The sequence below is a fragment of the Triplophysa rosa genome, linkage group LG6, assembly GCF_024868665.1.
Source record: "Triplophysa rosa linkage group LG6, Trosa_1v2, whole genome shotgun sequence".
NCBI lineage: Eukaryota > Metazoa > Chordata > Actinopteri > Cypriniformes > Nemacheilidae > Triplophysa > Triplophysa rosa.
In genome coordinates, this window is record NC_079895.1 from 9,623,581 (window position 1) to 9,646,407 (window position 22,827).

The following is a 22,827-nucleotide window of genomic DNA, read 5'->3' on the forward strand; positions in this document are numbered from 1 at the left end:
CGTTGGAGTCTAATTATCAAGCAGTGGCATATGATCTATTCCTAGCCTTCTGCGAACTTCAAGTGCAAAATGAACATCGGCCGCAGGAACTTATGCTATTAACATCGTCTGATGCAGATGTTTGGTCCAGTTCGCTAATAAAGCAAATAGCCCCGTGAATAAAGACATGGTTATGTAATCCTGCACTGCATGGGAGAAAAAATATTTTTTCCCTTAATGCTTAAAGGCTTTATTCAGTAATGATAGTTGTCACGGCCTGCAATATAATTTTTGTAGGTCACACGTGTACAAGCTGTACCGTATGTGCCCTCTGTTCTCAGTACAAATGCCATGGAAGCTGGATTCATGGCACATCCTCAGGAGATCTCAAGTGGCAACGTTGCATGATACAAATACCCATTGTTCCCTCTTGTTTTGCTGGGGAGCACTGGTCTCTAAGGAAGAGCCAGACGTGTTCCTTCAGGAGCCTGTAAGATCAGTGTTTTTCTCTCACTGTGATGGAAAGTGATCAGGGCAACCAATCCCAAGAGAGCTTAATGTCTAGTGATGTTCACATCCTCAACAGCATCTCTCTCTGCTGGGTGACATATACACTTATTAAGAGTGTTACTGAAAAATTATGCCATCTATAGAATCTAGTCTTGGTGCCCAGCATTTGTGGGTGTTTGTGCCGGCTGTTCACAGCATCATCCGCATATCTAAAAGATTATTAATGCATGAGAGCAAATCCTTGCTTTTTTGACCTAGTTTCGTAAATCTGTGACTTTTTTGAGTTAAAATGAACAAAATGTTATGGTGCAAGTTCATAAACAGTTAGGTTGAAAACGATCTCTTTACTCTGATTTACAATGGAAAGGATGCCGTCGCGTCAGATGTCATGTGAAATGTCAATTGTTTTTCAACAATTTTGTTTTTTAAGAATAATGACATGTTACAGATTGCAGCTTTAATCTTAATCATATTATTTACTATTCACAACCACATTCACCACAAGTTTTTGGCATAAAATCTGAAAGTTTTTTTTAAATCAAACTATTTAGTATAATATTATTATAATATACACTGCTTTAAGGGAACACTTAAATCACATATTAGATCTCTATGAACAAAACAGTAGTTAAAAGTTACAAATCTTAACTTTTATACGTAATGTATTGGAAACAAAACAATGTAATAATGGTCATCGAAAGCCATTGTTCATCGAGATCTCATACCTGTATGTGATTTAAGTGTTCCCTTAATTTTTTAAGCAGTGCATAAACTCAGGTTATGTAGGTTATGTGTGTATTTTCTTGTTTGGCAAATTGTCGGACCAGTCAGGTTTTCCCATAAACCCAATGCATCACAGTAACTTTGCAGACTGGGAGGATCAACGCTGCAACATTCTGGGGTACCATTCAGAGAACTATTTTTGTCTTGAGCAATAGAACATGTTGCTTGTTTTAGTTTGTACTGGTCTGAACACTCCCTGAGAGATGATTATTATGAAGCATGAGCAGTTATTTAGAACAACATTATTAAAGTGCACTCGCTGTGGGCAGATATCCATGGGCACAGTCAAAGAACTGCATATGTCAAGTTAACTGAAGGGAAAGTGCATCACCAGCACTGGCCCAGTAAGGAAGATGGGCAAATATGCCCACTATATCCAATGCGGCTCAATCACTTCTGTGCTTTAAAAGCAACACTGACAGTAAAAGGTCTAACTTGCCCCAGGCTCTAGAGAGAAGAGTTGTTTTTTAACATTTTATATTTTACTTGCATTAGACTCTCACTTCTGGGTACTTTCAGATAAATGGCTTATTTCTGTCATCCTGAAATCTTTCATGCTACACAGCATTTCCTGTTGACCTGGACCAAAATGGGTTTTAATGGTTAGCCAGATTCAGGGTCAAAGAGCCTGATCAGATGGTAAAAGAATGCTGGTAGATGACATCTTGCATGATGAGCTCAGAAGGGTTTATAGGGAGAATGAAACTAATCTTTGTTTACGTTGAGCTGTAGCCAGAATCGACTCATATGGAATCATTTACGTGCATTAGAATAGCACATTCTGTATGGATGCAGAAGGAGGTTTGCTTGCAAATAAAAAACAAATCCTAAATACTAGAAAACCAAACGTATGCCAACACTTTGGTGCTGTGGGTCATTTTAATAAAACAAACTCTTTCAATAAGTGACTATTATTTGAAGAGGTGTTGCTTAATATGTGTGTGGGATTAGTTAGATTCATTCTAATAGTACTCCTGCCTTGTTAGTCATACTGTGGGGGCACTCACACTTTATTCGCCCATATAGAAATGAAGAAAATGACTTTAAGATTTGATTCTTACCTGTCAAAAAGGTGGAATAACAGCAGGGTGTTTATTCAGCCACGGGACTTACAATATTAAGTTATTTAAAGACTCCTTTGTGTTGTCAAAGCTACTAATATTTCATCTTAAGTAAAAGACCTCCTTTACCACATTCTGTTTTCATTTTTTCACATTTTTAAAAATGAAAATTCTGTCATTTACTCACCCTCGAGTTGTTCAGAATCGCTATAAATTTCTTTGTTCTGTTGAACACAGAGAAAGATATTTGACTACTGTAATGCACTGCTTAGTGGCATGCAGCATCAATAAACAAACTACAGTTAGTTCAGAATGCAGCTGCCAGAGTTCTAACCAGGTCCAGAAAATACGATCACATAACCCCAATGTTATCAACCCTTCACTGGTTACCCATTAAGTATCGTATTGACTTTAAAGTTCTTTTAATTACTTATAAAGCCTTAAACGGTTTAGCCCCTACCTACATAACAGAGCTTCTACCACACTACAACCCATCACGCTCTCTAAGATCTCAAAACTCCAGACTTTTGATAACACCTAGAATAACTAAATCAACCAAAGGGGGTAGAGCTTTCTCATACGTATCACCTAAACTCTGGAATAGCCTCCCCGATACTATTCGAGGGTCAGACACACTCTCCCAATTTAAATCTAGATTAAAGACACATCGTTTCAGCCAAGCATTCACTAACACATAGCTAATGAACAGCAGCTATGCTAATTATTCTCTTTCTGCCCTCGCCTCGGGATGCCCATCCCGAGGTAGGGAGAGATTCCGCCAGGCCCAGATGAACATCATATGCCCATCCACAACTAGAGATTACGCCAGCTACATCGGAAAATCCCGTGCCATCCTCCTGCGAGAGCCTGCGGACTGACTGACCATCCAGCTCCATCCAAGGCAATTCCATCACCACCCAAGAAAAAGGCGACCATCTGGCCGGCCCAGCTCAGACAATTCCATCCCCAACCGAGAGCAAAGACGGACTACCTGTCACATAAATGCTAAATTTACAATACTTGGTATTTAATGCTAAACTTACATCACACGACAGCAGTTTGAAGTTATGGCTGCACTCAGTGACTTTGATTGGAGGTAGCTGGGTGGGTGTTGTAGGGAGTGGGGGGGCGTGTTGGTTGTGGTTCGGGGCGTTTCATTTGTTGGGACTGTGTGGGTCTGGTCTGGTTGGTCTTGTTTTGTGGTCGATGTCGGACAACAGAGGAATAAAGTTAATTATGCCATTACTACTTTTCCCTGGTTGTTCCTCTGTTGTTTGTTGTTGATCGCGGAATGAGACCGGGTTGGACCTGCACGGTTTCGGCGGGTGGGGCTTCCTGGGTCGCGGCTCGTGGGCTCTCCCTGTTCTTCGTGGACGTTGCTCGGTGGCTTTGGTCGGGGTCACTGAATGCAGCTATGACACGTCAGAGGAGATCTGGCCCTCCCGGCTGAGCCTGGTTTCTCCCGAGGTTTTTTTTTCTCCATTATTCATCATTGGAGTTTGGGTTCCTCGCCACAGCAGAGCAGTGCAGTGTTGGCTTGCTCACCGGGAGACTGCATTTATTTATTCATTTATTTATTAGATATTATTTATTATAATGATCTTGCTTGGTCTATAAACACCATGCACTGTGCTGTGTTTTACCTTTCTGTGTTTTTCTTATTTGCTCCTGTAAAGCTGCTTTGGAACAATGCACATAGTGAAAAGCGCTATATAAATAAAACTGAATTGAATTGAATTGAATATTTGGAAGAATGCTTGTAACCAAACAATTCTTGGCCACCATTGACTACCATAGTAGGAACATTTTCTTTGTAAATTTCTTTCTTCTGTTGAAATCAATAGAAGATATTTTGAAGAATGTAGCAAAGCAAACAGTTCTGGGGCACTTTTGACTACTATTGTCATTTTTTCTACTATGGTAGTCAATGGCATAAGGTAGTCAACATGCACTTGTTATATCTTGAGACATCAAATTAATGTAGCCCTTTTTTTAGCATAGCAAAGATAAAATAAGCCAAGATGCAAAACTTTAAAATAATGTTTCACTGGTTAATGCATTAGTTGAACTAACAATGAATAACATTATTTTCTAGCATTTGTAATTTAGGTTAATGCTAATATATAGGCCTGTTTGTTTTTCATAATTAATTAATATTAATTTATGTAACTAAAATGTGAAAAATGTGTTCGTACAGTATACAGAAATGACATAAATGAACATTAACCAGGATTAATATATATTTTATTAGTATTAATACATTTTTTTGTATTAAGGAGGCTACTTCATGTTTTTTGATTGCACTACATGCAAAACTTTATCTACATTGTCAAGTGTTACCAGGTAGCTGTTTAGGGGTTTAATTGTTATAGGCCTTTTATTGTTGGTAGGGGTTACTAACAATAACACATCTTTCTCTTCCTGCACAGCAACTTCCTGCACAATCAAATGAAAGTATTATAATGAGGCTTGACAAAGTTGTCAGAGAATCTTCCCTCGGGTACAATGAAGTTTTAAATTACATGAAACGGATCAATACTGGCTCGACAGTGAGAGGACAGGGAAAGTGCAGCATTACTTCTTAACAAAGACAATCACTGCAGAGACTTAACTACAAAATCAGGACGTGATGTATTTTTTCCTATAATGTGCTTTGTGTGAAAACATGACAGAGCACTATAGTGTTAAGTCTGAATCATTTCAGTTGACTTGGATTTACAGCATTGTGTTGTTGCTTTAATCAGGGAAGTGGCTCCTGCATCAATGACTCATAGATTTGAGTTTTGTGTTCATCGTGTAGTGGGAATGATTTGGCTGTGTCAGTCATTCTGTGGGGAATGTAGTCGAGAAACACTCGAGTCTCACAGGAGCCCTCCAATCGGAAGATCTAGACATCAGAGTGGCATGGCTTGGGGCTGAGCTAATCAAAAGTAGGTCGTAAAAGTAGATTAATGCAGTAAATCGCAGCCCGAAGCATCTTGATATTCGAACGCTGCCCTTTAATTTTTGTTCATATCATTGATAAAGACATTTTCTTCCAAACTCAGGAGAATTCGCCCCTTTGAATGTCGATTTTTATTTTATTGATGAGATACTACAGTTTACATTCTCTAAAATGGAGTTTCTACTGTAAATGATGTGCCATGTATCCATTGAACAGCAATGGACAATTTACCTAAATTGATTTCCACATTTGTCATCTTACAGCAGCGCAGTTAGACTATAAGGACAGTTTTGTTAACTTTCAGAATTTTTAGATTTCAGGCCCTTTACACACCAATATATTTTAACTGTTATGTATTGATCACTAACAGCCAACGGTTATAAACATCTCAGCTGGTAATCAATGAACTACCATCATGTGTCCTTTATCAAGTCCCTGTATAATCACTTTAAGTAGATATATATGCATTCTTCCTTTCCTTTATAGATTTTTCTATTTCAAATTTGATTTAATACGCTTCAATTCTCATAGATTTTCTTGAGCCGGGTTTTTTAATGTTTAATATTATTTAATAAAGGACGACTTGTTTTGGGAATAAGACTTCTCTCATTTATAGAACTTCAAGGCAAACACACGGACGACAGCATTCCTTTAACCGGCGCCGAACAAAGAACGCAAGGTGATGATTGAAAGACTTTTAATCGACGACTAAAACGAACCGGTTCGTTGAAGAGATTCGCCAAAACGATTCGGACTTCCCTACGCTACTCTATAGCGAAATGCCGAAAGCGTCAGTGATATGACAGAGCCCAAACCACGTGTTTTACGTAATGGAAAGCCAATCTTTCAATTCAACCCCTCCTCCTGCTCGTCTACATCCAACACAGATCCAAGGCAAAGAGAAATACGTGCGAGATACTTTTCGGGAGGAAGCGGGGCTCAGTGATGCACATGTGAAACATCAAGCCGCAGTCCAGCCGCAAGAGCGTCCTCAGCAGCAGCAGCAGCAGCAGCACCGATCGCGCAGCGCGTTCACATTGATGAAAGCTCATGGATATTACTGACCAGCAGCAACAGCAGCAGCAGCAGGTTTCACGAAGACTTCCCTGACCTGATGCTGGAAATGTGCGCTTTGCTCGGAGCTATCGCGGCTTTTAAATGGGATGCATCCCCTCCAGGCTTCTGATGCTGTGCACATCCACCCTTCATCTGAGTGATGAACTAACAGGAACGGAAAGATTCGCCGTGTCTTTCACGTTAGTTTATAACGGGCTGCACGTTTCCCCCCTTCTGCAGCACATGCAATTTCTAAAGTATCTATTTTTATGACCGACCAACCTTTATTACTGAGAAGAATACCTTTGTTTTGCCAAGTCTAAAGAGAATATTTTCCCTTCTGCATGCAGACGCTTGGATAGTAATACATATTTTTCTATGATACTATTGGAAAACTGAGCATCCCATTGTGTTCTTATTATTATGCAACCGCAGGGATCTGTTCTTTATCAGGGTGTCTAAGCTGTTGGATCGCTCCTCGCCCAAATCAATGTGGTTTCTTTGGAACATTTTCAGCAAAGGAACGCATATGCTGCAGTGTCTTTGTGGCAAGAGTCTTAAGAAAAACAAGAACCCAAGTGGTAAGAGCCATTGCGTTTATTTTCCTGCACGTCGTCTTGTCTACTGTGTGCCGATCTGCAGTCAAATTTGTGCTGCAAGTCAGTGAACGCAGGCATTCAAGCAGAGGATAACTTGTGTTCTAGTGCTAAAACCAATCGGAGATGTTAGAGCTATTGGACTCGAAAGCGCTTTAACGTTCAACTTTTTTTAAGTAAATCCCACAGGTATGTAGTTTTGCAATGGTGCAGTCAGCGCGAGAGTGTGCTTCTCCCCAGTACATGGACTGTGCGTGTGTGCGTGTAGTTGTGTATGTATGTATGTATGTATGTGTGTGCGAATTGAGTTTATGGGTTCGTTTTAGGGATGCTGCAGCAATCTTCTCAGTCCTGCATCACTTAAAGTGATGCTGCTCTCTGGCTTCGGTTCGGCGTGCAGCATTTTTTTCTTACGTGATCGTTTACAATACAAAAACCTGCACAGATTATTCACCCGTGTCTCTGGTTAATCTTTCTATTAAGAGAGATCATTGCAGTTAACTTTGGTCAGAACGAGTTTAGAACAGAATTGCTTTCACTGAGGTTGAATAAACAACAAAGCACAACAAGGCAGTCAGCAGAGCACACTTGCGCATTTTTATTACAACAAAGCTGTTGACAAATATGGACACAAAGGAAAACTGGGCTAAGCGCAAGGGGACGAGTGGGAGTCATAAATTGGTGTTGACACCTTCTTTCTTAAACGTTGGCACTGCAGCGTAGTAGATCATAGCAATTTCCCCATGCTGACACGACACAATCGTTTCTCGGAGTTGTAGTTTAACGCACAGTCTGTAATTGTCTATATGACGATACATTTGTAATGCTTGTTGAACATCCTTGCATACATTTGATGTTGCTATACCAACTTGCCTAACAGTTTGAGAAAAATGTCACAATCTGCATGGCAAAGTTCATTAGCATAAAACATAACATTGTATTTCTGAATGCAATGAAAACACAAATAGGCCTATCACTTACAACATGTATTTTGATAGTTGTGTAACTAACAAATCTAATTGGGCTTTTAGACTATATCAACAGAAAATAAAAGTAGTCACTAACTACAGTATCAGTTTAATGATTGTGATTGTCTCTTTAGCAGCCATGTCCTGGGTGATGCATTCATAGTGCAATAAAACCATCATTTCCATTGCTCTGTCCGTGATTAGAAGTAGCAAAGCGTGAGGTTTTTGATTAGTTTATCACGGCTATTATGGTCTTAGTAGCATAACATTAATGAAGAGAGCAGCGCGCTGCGAGGGCCTGCTGGTTATAGTCTACGGCACACAAGACATATTTTTAGAAACACAACTTGCAGCAGGGGCCGCATGAACTGTAATCACTAGTTTCTCCGACAGCCATTGCGGTAGTTTTTGATCTATTCCACACAGCGTTTTTTTCAGTTAACGTCTTCACAAATGTAACGTTCCATGATCCCATTTCTCTTTTGAGAGAAGATGCAAGCAAGGCTTTTCCAGAGTTTTAAAGAGTGCTATCAATGGCTGCCTTCTTTTCCAGCAGATGGCACTTTCTGATAGCTTTGTGTTGGTTAATGTTTTCCTGGCAGGGATGAAGTCTTGCACTTGGGAGTGTGGGTTGTCATGAAGGTTTGTGTTTGCTGATTCTTTAGAACAGAGGTAAACACAGGTTGGTTTTTGAGAATCTGTGTGGGATTGTAAAACGTTGTCCGCTGGGACACAGCAGCAGGAGGCTGAACCTTTCACTCAGGAAGCAGAGATGGTCATACTTGCTGTTGTTCAGTTTTTGGCTTGTGTTACTTCAAAGAGTTTTATTTGAAGGACTCATAGAACTTGCTTTATAGACAATCTGTTTAGGATTAAAAACCTCAGATGGGGTTTATTTATAGAATTTGTTTGTCTTAAGAGCTTTAGATCATTGCTCACAATTGGCAGACTTGATTCTGTTGCGGTGAAACTTTGTGAACTTGATTTTTTACTGCATGTTTGTGCATGGCAAACGATCACAGAAACACGCACGCACACACGTTTGGTTTCTCTTCATTGTGGGGACCTTCCATAGACATAATGACTTTATACTGTACTTTTATACTGTATTCAATCCCCTCACAGAAACTTTTTTGCATTTAGGGTTCCCACAAAGGATAAAACCTCTATTCAATTTCACACACAAACACGGGGTCAGTTTGGGCTGTACCAATTTAAGATACTGTTAAGCACCAAAACAAATACCTCGTACAACCCACAGGACTTGGCAATAAAGGTGATTCTGATAGATGTATATGGATCTTTTACTTATTTTTCTCATCTGACAATAAGTCTGAACCCCATATAAAAGTAATAGCACACCTTTTCTTAACAAGCCACATGATCTGAGGTCTGTAGCACAATGGTGTGGGATAGGTTATGAGCAATAGTAATTGTGTCGCTTGCCTGACAGTAACGCCACTAATAATGCCATTACAGTAGCTAACACTGGTCTAACCTGGCATGATGCAAGTTTTCTGTTTTCAGCAAGTAATCTGCTTGACATAACAACATTCATAGCCAATCACTACATATTTGATGTTTAGACAGTTATGGAGTTGGATTTTAGACCAATTGGATGCCACCGTGGGTGGGGCTACCGTGCAACGCCCAAAAAATAGCAACCACTCGACCAACAAAGTGTACTGTTACTTGTCACGGCTGGTTTACATGGAACAGATAGCTTTTATCACTTTATTGCGTCATGCTTGGTTAGAACACAACTCAGACTACAGCACACAATAAATACAATCATCTCGGTAGATCACTTGGCTTGTTTTAAATGTGCTTTTTGTTGTAACTGAGTGATATGAATCTGTGTGACTCTGCACAGTTTAAATCACATTGTTTGGTATAGAATGTTTGTTTTAATATCTCGGGTTGCTATATCTGTGTTGGTTTGAATGTATTACAGTCACATCTTGGCTGGAAAGCATACTTTTCTTTACACTGACCAAATAACAAGCAAAGTCAAATCTAAGTCTGTTTTTGTACTGTAACCGACCCCTTTTCACTGCCAGGCTGATGTTCATCCAATAATCGTCTCTTGTATACAGTGATGTGCAGAGTTAGATGGTCAGGTAAAGGTGGCCATTTACAAACTTGTTTTGCCCAGTTTCTACATTTATCTGCAAAGTCATCTGCATTACTTTTCCTACCAGATTTTGAAAACATATCCTATCGGATTCCAAAATAAACACTTTACGGGGATGCTGTGCATTAAATGTTTCTTTAGTGACTTTCTAGAATGAGTCACACCAAATGTTATAGATATTACCAAGATGCTGAAGTTCTCTTACTATGAATGGGGGGAAAGTACAACTTTCCGTGTTGATAGTTTAGCGGCAACACCAAACTTGACTTCCAGTAGACCTCCGCAAAGGATGAATAACTTTTGAGTAGTTTCAATTTAATTTCATACAATTAATGTACAAGTACAATAAAATATTAATATGAATTAGTATGGATATAAATAATAAATTGTTATATTTTAACCAAACACAGACCGGAAGTTAACTTCGGGCCAGGTGCGTGCGTCACGTGAAACCGTCTACAGCGCCTTTAGCAAAGGAAGTCCCGCCTTCCTGTAAAAAGAGCCAATCATTTTAATATTTAATATATTTAAAATAAAACAATTCACTGGGGGAGGGGCTATGTACACATGTGAATGCTTTAATGCTAAATAAATATCTTTAGTGCAAATTTCTAATTGAATTTCTCATACTCCTTCATACACAGGACTGTTTTGTTGCATCGCGTCTTTTGTTTCTCTATTTAATATTTTCGTTATATCATTCTGCTTATTATTTGTCTCTCCTATTCCCTCTCATCAGACTAACTACTTCGCTATGGTGTGTTAAGTCTTGTTGAAGGTGGTGAGGACTTAATCAGTAATCACTATTTAGGGCTCTTGAGTGGGTTAAAGGGGACACCAGTGACCAGACGCTGTCAAACAGTCTTAAGGGTCCACACTGACAGTGATTTGCAGTAACCAAGTGATCAGAAGTTATTTATTTTTTTAGTGAGAGTTGGTGATTTGAGGTCACATGATCGATAGTGACTATTTAACAAAGTCGTGCATCTATGCAGTTTAGCAATCTCCAATGGGATGCTGAGAATGGAGCTCACTTGATCTCAATAGACCACTTCGCAAGATGTAAATACGGGTCCAGAAGTACTTCGGTTTCAGTTTTTATTTATTTATTTATTATTAACATGATGATTTTCAATCTTCATTCTCTCAATTCTTGTTCTATTTTGATAGTCGGTGATGCCATAAGGGTTAACTGGGTAAAGTGCTTAGTGAGACAGAGGTTAGTTTACTTGGCCGCCATCTTGGTAACACCCACATGCAGCTGTTATTTAGTCTAGGTAGCTAAAATCAGGCTAAAAACAGTATTTTCCAGGTTTGTCCAGCTAATGTGCATGTGCGTATTAGAAATCAAAACAGACCAGGTGATGCTTTGCCAAGAAGATAGTTGTCTCTCTTAAATTATAGGTGAGAACATGTTTGATATTGTGATTTCTCCCTTTTATTTTTGTCTGCGAATTGTCTTATATCGTATTTGACATGGGTGTACTTATTTTTTGGTGTGAAGAGTGGACATTTCATGAGCACTAGGGTCATCTGCTCAAAACAGCTGGTATTCAGTGGAACAAAAGGCTAATGCATCAGGATGACCTGGTTTAGCCATGTGATCTTTGCATAATCCCGGTTGTACCTCAGTGGTAAAATGAGTTACTTTTTTGTTGCCAGCATTAGATAGAATGGTATAATGACATAATCCAGGTAAATCAGCTCTGCGGCTCAGTGATTCAGCTGGAAACTCTATAAGTTATACACTGAATTTTACAAGACAGGAAACACAGACAGCAAGCAGAACATTGTAATTGGTGAAGAGCAGCTGGTGTTCTGTTCAGAGGGGCTCAAACTATTGCTTTCTTATTTGTTTCGCGTATGTTTTCACCTTTTGTTCATATAAGCATCGCCTCTTCACTTGTAAACATCTCTCTCATGTGCTCTGCACTAATGGGTGAGAAAGATGTTGCTAATTGGCGTTTGTTTGGGCAGAAGTCATGCTTGCTATCAAAGTCATTTAAAATCCACTATATTGCAGAACATACTAATTAAAATTGGAGATTGTAAAGAGAAGAAATTTTGATATATTGTAAAGGAAGATGATGACATCTTTTTGATATTTGCTGAGTCAACATAATAAAACGTTTGGTGACTGAAAGCTCATTTGTTGTTACCAAAGTAAAATCACCAGCAGTTGCAGTTAAATGAGTGAATTTTTTGTCACACATATAATGATTGATGTTGTGTTGAAATATACAACAACAATATTTTTCCCTGCAAATGCAGTAATATTCAAGAGCATGTTTAATGTTTCTCTTCACCCCCATAAATAGAATAAAACTTTACATATAGAGCAGTCCAATTAAAGCAGGGATGGACCACAGGCCCTCTGCAACACATTAGACGCAGTGGAGATTTACATAAAGCTGCCATCAAGTTGCTTGTGTGGCTCCATGCTGCAGCGCCACACGGCACAGTTTGACTGCTCTTGGCCAGATGCCCTGGAAGGTGGCATTAGCCTTGTTACCCTCAGAGGACACTGTAAATGCTCTTTGTACCTGCATTCATCACTGTTCAAGGGGTAAAACAATAACAACGGGGATTTTGTATTTATTATATATAATTCATATTCAGATCCATATATGATATTATTAAATGATTTGTTTTTAATTTGTGGTTTACGACAACATACATATATTGTAATTTATTTCTTTCACAATCATATGCATGTTTTTTTACAGTTAATCATCACAAACAAAAATCTCTCCAGTCACAGTGTACTAAAACATTTACTCCAGTTTATTACAACATTTAATTAATGATAACATGATTTAGTGTTGTATGGCTGTAATTCAGGAAGTTTGTGCTTACTGTAGCATGTTTATGCTGCAGTTCCAAGCAGCCGGCTGCCAAAGTTTTCCGGAAGACATACATCTGTGTTGTACATTATTGAATACATTAAATTCACTCCAACCTATCAGTCATACGATTTTTATACATTAAAATGTCACATTTATTACATCTGCAGTTATTGTCGTTAAGTCATGTTTAACAATATAATTTCAAGGATAAATGATCTGTGAAAGTGAACCTTAGACTGACGGAATATGATGTATTCATATCAAACGCAGGAAGAATAAATCACCAGCACAGACATAAAATGCGTGACACTAACAAAGTTGTGCTCTGGTTTTTTCTGCACTGATTAAGGTGGATCATTCTCTCATGGATTGTAACAGTGTGTTTCTAGCTGCCTTAATAAATCATGTAGCAATTTGTAAAGCCTCAGGTTCCCAGTACTACTGCTTTTGCAGTTTCTTTGAGATGAGATGGGGAATAATGCAGTTGAATCCGTCTTTACTTCGCCCAGCACACGTCTCAGCACCGGCTCTTGAGTCCTGATCACATGACCAAGTATGAGCTGTAGTCATTATCTGGCACACTGCTCTGATTTTTGTGATGGGCTTTTGCTGAGAGCACAACATGACTTTTTCTGATAACTATAGAATTTATGGTTTAGAAATGTTTTACATGTGTTGATTCTGGGATTGGGTTTACAACATGCTATTATTTTGCTTTCTGCAAACAGAGCCATAGATTTTCCCAGTGAAACATTTTGAAGAATCGGTTGTCATTAAGGCGAATGCTAAAACAATAAGATGTGTTTACATAATGTTACATGGTACACTTTCTGTACAATTGCATTGACATGGCAAATTTGTAGATGCCTCAAGCATCAGGGCCCCTTAGTTTTTCTTTTTTTTACACGCCTAATGGTTTGGTAAATCATTTTCTTCAAAATGTAATTTGGGGTAATCACATTCACTGAAAAGGTCCTGCTTATTTGTTACATCAGTCTTGTGTCTATTCAAGTCACATGATAATGGAGTAATGGAGTAATTTAGAGGCACAAGGTCCTTGCAGTTACATAACTTTACAACCCTTAGCTTATAGCTGTTATTTCAGATGCTTAATAAGTATATTCAGAGTTACGTGGCAGCTCTGCGGTGCCGGTGACCCACTAGAAGCCTTGATATACTGTTGAATAATGATAATCTCTGAGGAATGTCAAGTGTTACCATAATATACTTATTTAGTATATTAATAATTATATTTAATATGATATCTATATATTTTTAAATAAACTTAACTCATCTCAAAACAAATTCTTAAATAATCTAGAAAAAACCTAGAAAAACCCCATACATAGACCAAACAGTAGCAGTGCACCACTAACAAAAATAAATTTGTAGGTTTTTGTGTGCGAAACCTTTTCCCCTTTTGTTGCAATGGAAGCTGCACCCTGTTGGAGTGAAACAACTCTGCACCAGCCAGATCTTTTTATCTATCAGAACTGCTTACAGAGTTCCTTGCCTTTTGCTGGCCTGTCTGGATTTCCTTATGTAGTCATCAGTGCGAATCACCAGCAAGGATTTTGATGGCGACTCCTATAACTGTGCACCACTCTTCTCATGATACAGACGGCAATCATTTAGAACTTCCTCCTGCTACTATATTTACTGTATATTTGGTGAATTTGTTCATAGGCCAGAACCTACAATACACGTTTAAAAATGAACCAAGGCATTTGAGTTCCCTAAACAACCACCTTAAAAACAGTAGGCTACCCAGCAGCACTAATCTGATCAATTGTTTTCTCCGTAAATTCAAAAAAAAAATTTGTCCAGCAAATACATTTTTCTTAAGATGTCAAAAACAACATCAACAAGTAAACTAAATTAAAATCAGTAAATCAGCTAACAGCTATAACAGTAACTTTATTCAGTTTATTCATTGCAGTTTATTCATTGCACACTCCCACATTGCATTCTGGGAGTGTGCATACCTTTAACAAATCAGTAATATTGTTTATTAATTTCATAATTCACTCACCCACATGTCATACGAGCTGTCCGTTTGTTTATTTCTTCTGTCGAAAACAAACTGAGGCTTATGAGAAAAGCTTTCTATGGGTTCTTATCCATATAATGCACTTAAACGGGGGGGGACGTTCGTTAAGGTCCAAATTTCAGTTTCATCGCAGCTTCAAAAGGCTCTACACAACACCAGCCGATGAATAAAGGTGTTGTCTAGCGAAACGATTAGTCATTTTCAAAGAAAACAGAAAAATGATATACTTTTAAAACATAAATATATGGCTTGCACTGCCTTGGAGTGCCTCCAGGATGCGCGTCCACGACTTCACGTACTACGTAATCGCATTGGAAAGGTCGTAAGTGGAAGTTCCGACCCAGTGTTTATGAGTGTGAAGAAAGAAGAAAAGTTCTTGGATGTTGAAGGACACGTCAAATGCCTTTGTGCAAGATTATTGTTTAAAATGGTCAGTTCGTGTGCATATCAGGGATGTTTTTACATCTTTTGAAAGCTGCATCACGTGTTACCTTGCCAATGTGATTGCGTAATACGGAAGTCGTGGACGTGCAATCAATTCACGGAGGCAGTGGAAGCAATGTATTTATGTTTAAAAAGTATATAAGCTGCTTGATTTTTGCATGTTATGAATGCTTGTATTTGTATTTTAAGTCATCTTGAGATGTTTGAAGATTTTGCGGGCCCAGGTTAACGCTCTAACGCCTGTTATCGTGCCTCTTGTGTCTACGCTAAGAATGGCAGCACATGTACTGTGTACAGACACATTTTAGAATGCAACAGTGTGTGAGATCAAGCAAGCCTGAAGTGTTTGTGTTGTGTATTTGTATACAGTGTGTTTTGGGCCTTAAAGTCTGCTATATCTTATACCATAGCTGCACCTTGCAGCATCTCTTCAAACCGCCAGTCATCTCCAACAAGTGCATATATAGTGGATCATAAATAGATGATGAGATTTCCATGCTTTCCTGGCCAGAAGCTGTTTTCATGAATTCCAGGTTAATGGCTGAATGACTATGTTAAGAATTTGTCTTATTTCAGAGGCATGAAATGAATTTTTATAACATATTGTTTTAAGTTGTTGTTTTATTGTTCTCTGCAGCTTAGTGGATATTTGTTGTGAGGAGATGTTTGATGTTTCCCACTGAGTGCGCTATAGGTTTCTTTTTGCTGGCTCTGCTAACAAAGTTAGTTAAAGTATGCTAGCAGTTCTAACAAGTTTGACTAAGCTAGAAGCTAGTTTATTTACACAACACTTTTATCCAAAACGACTTATGTTATACCAGACTCCATTTACGGAAGTTGTGCCACTCAGCGCCCATACGCCTCACGAGAGCGTTTTACTAGAAGGCTTTCTTCTTTAGAGCGGCCATATTGAGCGTTGCGTTTCTCTCCATTTATTGTAAAGGCAGCGGCACATCTTGTTAATATATATTATTTACAGATTTAGTTCTTCTGCGCTGCAAGAAATGATCTAACTCAGTATTTTGGTCTTGTTTGCAAATATTGAAAAATTCTTCAGTCAAGATACATTTAGTTTTCTTAAAAGGACGATGAAGTCTTGTTTTCTGAAAGAAATGATCAAAAGTGATTTTTTTAAACAAGAAAATCAGCAAATCTGCTCATGGGTTTTAAATATCAACTTAATTCAATAATCTTTATTCAAGTTTATTTTTCTCACCCCATTGGCAGAACTTGTTCTTTTTTTAAGCATAAACTGACTCATTTTTACTCTTATGGCTAGACTACAGCAGTCCAGTTACGTCCTGCTAGTAAATGCTTTAACTGCACCATTCTCCATAAACAACCATTCAACCATACAACTTTGCAAACAACATATAAATTAATGATTTATGTTGATTAATTATACCATCGCTGTCCTTCTGAAACCTCTGATGTCTAAATTTGTTTTTCAAAAATGAAAAAACACTGTACTTTTAAAAATATTTAAATACTGTGTTGACAAGCACTTTTTAATACTAGATATTTGCGAAACCCAGTGACAAACATAAAGGGTAAATTATTTATGGCAAAAAATAGAAATCACAAAATATGGAGATACGAGGTTTCAAAAGGACAGCAGCGTTTTATTTTCCCGGTCTGCTGCCTTTCCTGTCAAAGTTCAGTCTTGGTACTGTGCTCCTGTGGTGCCATCAGCCAACCAGCTTTGTCATTACATCATTTTCCTGCGGCTGAACGATGGCTTTCTCTAGAGACTTATAAATACTACAGTCTGCTTCACCCTTTTATATCAATTTAGCAGTATCTGGTTTGCAGATTGCAGAAGCTGAATGTCATTCAAAGCATGTCAGCCCTAGCCTAGCCTGTAGTTTGTGTCAATGTAGCTTGTGAAAGCTTGACAGGCTTACCACGAGGGTGACTGTATTACTGTTTGGATTGCAAACAGTATGAATAACCTGTGAAAGCGAACAGTTGTCTCTCAGCATGACTGTGTGTGTGTGTGTGTGTAAGTGGAACACTCTTTTTTACCCCCCTCTCTCTCTCTTTCTTCAGCAGTCTACGCGGGAATGTGAGCTACTAGAGGTTGTGCTGTGTAATTTTGCTGCAGTGCAGCTGACAGTATGTAACAGTGCCTCTTGCTGAATACGTCTGCCTTTTTGCAGCGCTGATTCTACGGTAGTTATGGAACAACTCCAAACGGTTTTGTTTAAGAAAAATTGCATTAGTCCCCCGGTTTCGTATTCATCCATCATCGCTGACACCCCTTGTGCTTTGTAGCCTTACTTTTACACTTAGATAGCTTTGTCAACGTTTTCTGCTGACCTTTAGGAAGTTATTATTCCCCTTATTATTGGCCGCTCAACGTATGAGTTTGCGATTCTGTTTGCGGTCTCGAGTAAACTGCAGTTGCTTCTGCATTTTTTCTTGCCGTTAATTGTAATGATACCGTTGCATGTGGCGTCATAGCACAGCTAATTGTAGGTTCATGGATAATTACTATTATTTAGAGTACTGTTTACTCATCTACCCTGCGGCTAATTGAATATATTTGCTAATAACGACGCTTTCAAACAGGAAAGAGACAACAAAGAGAACGATAAAGACACTGCCAGAGATGAAGAGAGAGAAATGGAAAGTGATTGAACATGACATTGAGCTTTTGAATAACGTCATGGAAAAAAAAGGGTTGAACTTAAACGTTTTTCCAGGTCACAAGGCAAATGATTCACTCTTGTCAGGGCTGAATGGCAATTAGCACAAAGCGGGTTCAGTAAAGTTTACCCACAAAAAAACAACTTGCCATCAACAACTCACTCACCTTTATAAATTGTTTAGACAACTGCTGAAATAATATAAATATTATTATTAATTTTAAAATTTTAAATTATTATAAATATAAAAAACCCCTATCATTTTATGTATAGACTTTGAAATATTTTTTCAAAAGAAAGAACGAAAATTAGAATTTCGAAAGCTGGCAATTAAGTATTTTTGAGCTGTCAAGCGCCCCCTTGAGGAGGGTTTTTAGCTAGCAACATTTGTGAAGTGAGCACAACAAGCTCGAGATGTACTGGGCCATGGAGGTCTCTGTCTGATCCCTATGTATTTCAGTACAGAGAAATGGAACAGATATCTGTTGTAACTGCGGTGTTAAGGGACTGCTCAAAACACCACTAGCATTTCCATATACAGGCATCTTAGTTTTACAGCGTTGCCCGTGTGTTATGTCATCACTCTGAGACTGCTATTACAATAATAGGCAACATGCTCTGTCCTGACCTGTAAGAACAATATCAGCCCCAGCATAATATCTAACAGATAAAGATGTACTTTAATGGTAACACTTGACATTCCTCAGAGATTATCATTATTCAACAGTATATCAAGGCTTCTAGTGGGTCACCGGCACCGCAGAGCTGCCACGTAACTCTGAAGAGGCCATAAGAGGGCTGGTAGCCTTCACCAGCTACCTGCTGACTGTTCGGCCCTATGGGAAAGATCGGTTGAGGTTGAAAGGGCTGTAAAATGGGAACCTCAGGGTTGTTAAAGATTTTTGAGAGACGCATACGCACTGTAATGAAACATGATGTGCCGGGTAAGTACAACCTGGTGTGGCTGCTGTTTCGTGTTTGTCTTTTAATGGCCTACTGTTGCAGGACATAATTTAATTTTGTCTTGCCAAAACTCCACAACACTTGTAATGCAATTGTGACTCGCAGTAATTCATTTTTAGGATATCTACAAGGCAGATTTGACCAGTCGTTATTTCTGGACAACATATATTTATAATTCAGCACTGACTGGTAAATATTCAAGGTCCACATTGTTAATATTTCATTTGTACCTGTCACATCTCTATTGACTTCCATTGGTTTTGATATTACACTTTTTAGACTTACACTAACTTTTACAATGTAAAGAATGTAATTCGATTTAAATGATCTGCAACTCACAAAAAGGGAAATTGTATTCATAGAAATTAAATAGTAGTAACTACACAAAAATGTATATTTATCCTTACTTTTTGTTTTAAACTGTCATGTAATGTTATGGACATTAGAGACGTTCTTGCTACAAAACGCATATCATAAATATCTTACTTTTAAAAAAGACATAAAAAGTCGTACTTAAACCAGAACATGAAGGTTTAGAGAAGCAGCGTATAATTGCCAAATATCACACAGTACAGCAGATATGCTGATATAGCACAATTACATTTTCTAGAATCCTCAAACAAAATCAGCCATCTCTCTCTATCTCTGTCTCTGTCTCTTTCACTGGAGCCAGGAGCTGCGTGCAAAGACATGAGTGATTTGAGCAGAACACTCTTCATTTTTCTCTTCCTCTCACTGCTCGGTTGTAAATAAACCGTGAATCAAAGTGTAAATCACCTGCGCTCACATACAAACTACCTTAATATCAGCCTCAGTATCTTGTGCCAGGCAGACAAAACTAATCGCTGCATTGCAGATAATTAAAATGGAAGGTCAAGTTTTTATCTTATCATTGTTTTTCTATTGAATACTCTTTTTTTTATTGGCTTGGTTGGGGGGAATGATATAATTATGCATTCACTGCGCCTGGCATTCCCTCACATCCTCCTACCTGTCTGGAGGCTGAGATGAGTGAGTCTCATTAAAGCTGCTGGTGAGAGAAGGGCAGACACACACAGGTGGTGCAAGGCTGCAGGGCTGCCAGCTCTCTGGACAAACACACTGATCTCACCATTGCTCAGCCTGATCCAATCAGAGGCTTGTACGGTGCTCCTGCAGAGCTCATGCTCTCTCTCACTGCAGTCCACCTCGTAGTTCCCACATTCACACGTGTCACGCAAACAGGTGCATCATGGGTGTCATGGCTCGCTTGGTGCGTTACACTATGTAAGTGTAAGAAGTGTTAGTCTACCGGTGCTGTTTTCATTTAGCCTGCTGGGTTCAAACCGGAAGGAAAATTTCAACAGAATTTGAGAGCTTTGACATTTTGATAATAACTTATTTTGTGTTATAGAGTAGATAGAGTTTCTTGTGATTTTTTAAAGCCTTATTGTGTCTTAAAAACGGCGGTTGCTAACAAGTTCCTAAAAGTGACTACTTCCTTTGGCGGGGACGTTAGACGTCATTGCACATATAAAGCTCACAAATAATGCAACGTGGCACAAATCTCTTAAAACGTAGATGTGGATTCATTCACGGAGTAATTACTTAACATGAAACACATTTTTAATGAAGTTTGAAAGAGTTGTCGGAGTCTTGGTGGTGGTGACGTTGATATCGAGTGAACTTAAGTGTCTGTTTATAGCCTCGTGTTAGCTTTTTACTTCTGCCGATTGTATTTCGGCTTCAAAAGTAACAAATGTGGTGTTGATTTGTAGAGATTATCTTGATAGACAAAATGTGTAAACATCATAAACCTTTGTTAATCACAGAGCTTATTTTTTGCAAACTTCCAAAAGTCTACGGGAAAAATGTGACATGTGACAACACTGAAGAAATTAAACTTTTTACAATGTAAAGTAGAGTGTACAGCTTGTATAACAGTGTAAATTTGCTCTCCCCTCAAAATAACTCAACACACAGCCATTAATGTCTAAACCACTGGCAACAAAAGGGAGTACACCCCTAAATGAAAATGTCCAAAATGGGCCCAATTAGCCATTTTCCCTCCCCGGTGTCATGTGATTCTTTAGTGTTACAAGGTCTCAGGTGTGAATGGGGAGCAGCTGTGTTAAATTTGGTGTTATCGCTCTCCCTCTCTCATACTGGTCACTGGAAGTTCAACATGGCACCTCATGGCAAAGAACTCTCTGAGGATCTGAAAAAAAGAATTGTTGCTCTACATAAAGATGGCCTAGGCTATAAGAAGATTGCCAAGACCCTGAAACTGAGCAGTAGCATGGTGGCCAAGACCATACAGCGGTTTAACAGGACAGGTTCCAATCAGAACAGGCCTTGCCATGGTCAACCAAAGAAGTTGAGTGCATGTGCTCAGCATAATATCTAGAGGTTGTCTTTGGGAAATAGACGTATGAATGCTGCCAGCATTGCTGCAGAGGTTGAAGGGTTGGGGGTCAGCCTGTCAGTGCTCAGACCATACAACGCACACTGCATCAAATTGGTCTGCATGGCTGTCGCCCCAGAAGGAAGCCTCTTCTAAAGATGATGCACAAGAAAGCCAGCAAACAGTTTGCTGAAGACAAGCAGACTAAGGACATGGATTACTGGAACCATGTCCTGTGGACTGATGAGACCAAGATAAACTTATTTGGTTCAGATGGTGTCAAGCGTGTGTGGCGGCAACCAGGTGAGGAGTTCAAAGAAAAGTGTGTTTTGCCTACAGTCAAGCATGGTGGTGGGAGTGTCATGGTCTGGGGCTGCATGAGTGCTGCCGGCACTGGGGAGCTACAGTTCATTGAGGGAACCATGAATGCCAACATGTACAGTGACATACTGAAGCAGAGCATGATCCCCTCCCTTCGGAGACTGGGCCGCAGGGCAGTATTTCAACATGATAACGACCCCAAAAGAAGCTGAGGGTAAAGGTGATGGACTGGCCAAGCACATCTCCAGACCTAAACCCTATTGAGCATCTGTGGGGCATCCTCAAACGGAAGGTGGAGGAGCGCAAGGTCTCTAACATCCACCAGCTCCGTGATGTTGTCATGGAGGAGTGCAAGAGGACTCCAGTGGCAACCTGTGAAGCTCTGGTGAACTCCATGCCCAAGAGGGTTAAGGCAGTGCTGGAAAATAATGGTGGCGCAAAAAATATTGACACTTTGGGCCCAATTAGGACATTTTCACTTAGGGGTGTACTCACTTTTGTTGCCAGCGGTTTACACATTAATGGCTGTGTGTTGAGTTATTTTGAGGGGACAGCAAATTTACACTGTTATACAAGCTGTACACTCACTACTTTACATTGTAGCAGTGTCATTTCTGCAGTGTTGTCACATGAAAAGGTATAATAAAATATTTACAAAAATGTGAGGAGTGTACTCACTTCTGTGAGATACTGTATATACACTACTACTACTACTACTACTAATACTACTACTACTACTAATAATAATAATACAAAAGGACACATTTTTGGCATTCAAAATCAAATCCACTTGAGTTAGAAATCTAAGGGGGTTTGTGTCCCCTCAACAGGAGCGGACGGACGCCTCTGCTCACAAAAACACTCATCACACACTCATCAACCACCCACCCACCCACCCACCCATTTGTAACCTAATTCTGCATTGACACAGGAATGTTATGATAATGAAGTGGCGCTCAGGCTGGCTGTGCTTGATATTCTATTAGAATTTCCACCACCCACCCACCCACCCATTTGTAACCTAATTCTGCATTGACACAGGAATGTTATGATAATGAAGTGGCGCTCAGGCTGGCTGTGCTTGATATTCTATTAGAATTTCCAGAGGTCTGTATCCTTGCACTCTAGCTCTGTTTGGTAT

General features: G+C 39.1%; 2 protein-coding genes across 3 annotated transcripts in view; one reads left to right on the forward strand and one right to left on the reverse strand.

The window, feature by feature from the left end:
- cfap97d2 (CFAP97 domain containing 2) overlaps window positions 1-22,827 on the reverse strand; it is a 62,369-nt gene that overhangs the window by 4,541 nt on the left and 35,001 nt on the right. The window lies entirely within an intron of this gene.
- fgf14 (fibroblast growth factor 14) overlaps window positions 6,086-22,827 on the forward strand; it is a 114,663-nt gene continuing 97,921 nt past the window's right edge. Inside the window, exons 1-2 of the mRNA XM_057335897.1 lie at window positions 6,086-6,533; window positions 6,769-6,914. Of these exons, the coding sequence (XP_057191880.1) occupies window positions 6,436-6,533; window positions 6,769-6,914 (244 nt within the window). The 5' untranslated portion in view covers window positions 6,086-6,435. The remainder of the gene's footprint in view (window positions 6,534-6,768; window positions 6,915-22,827) is intronic.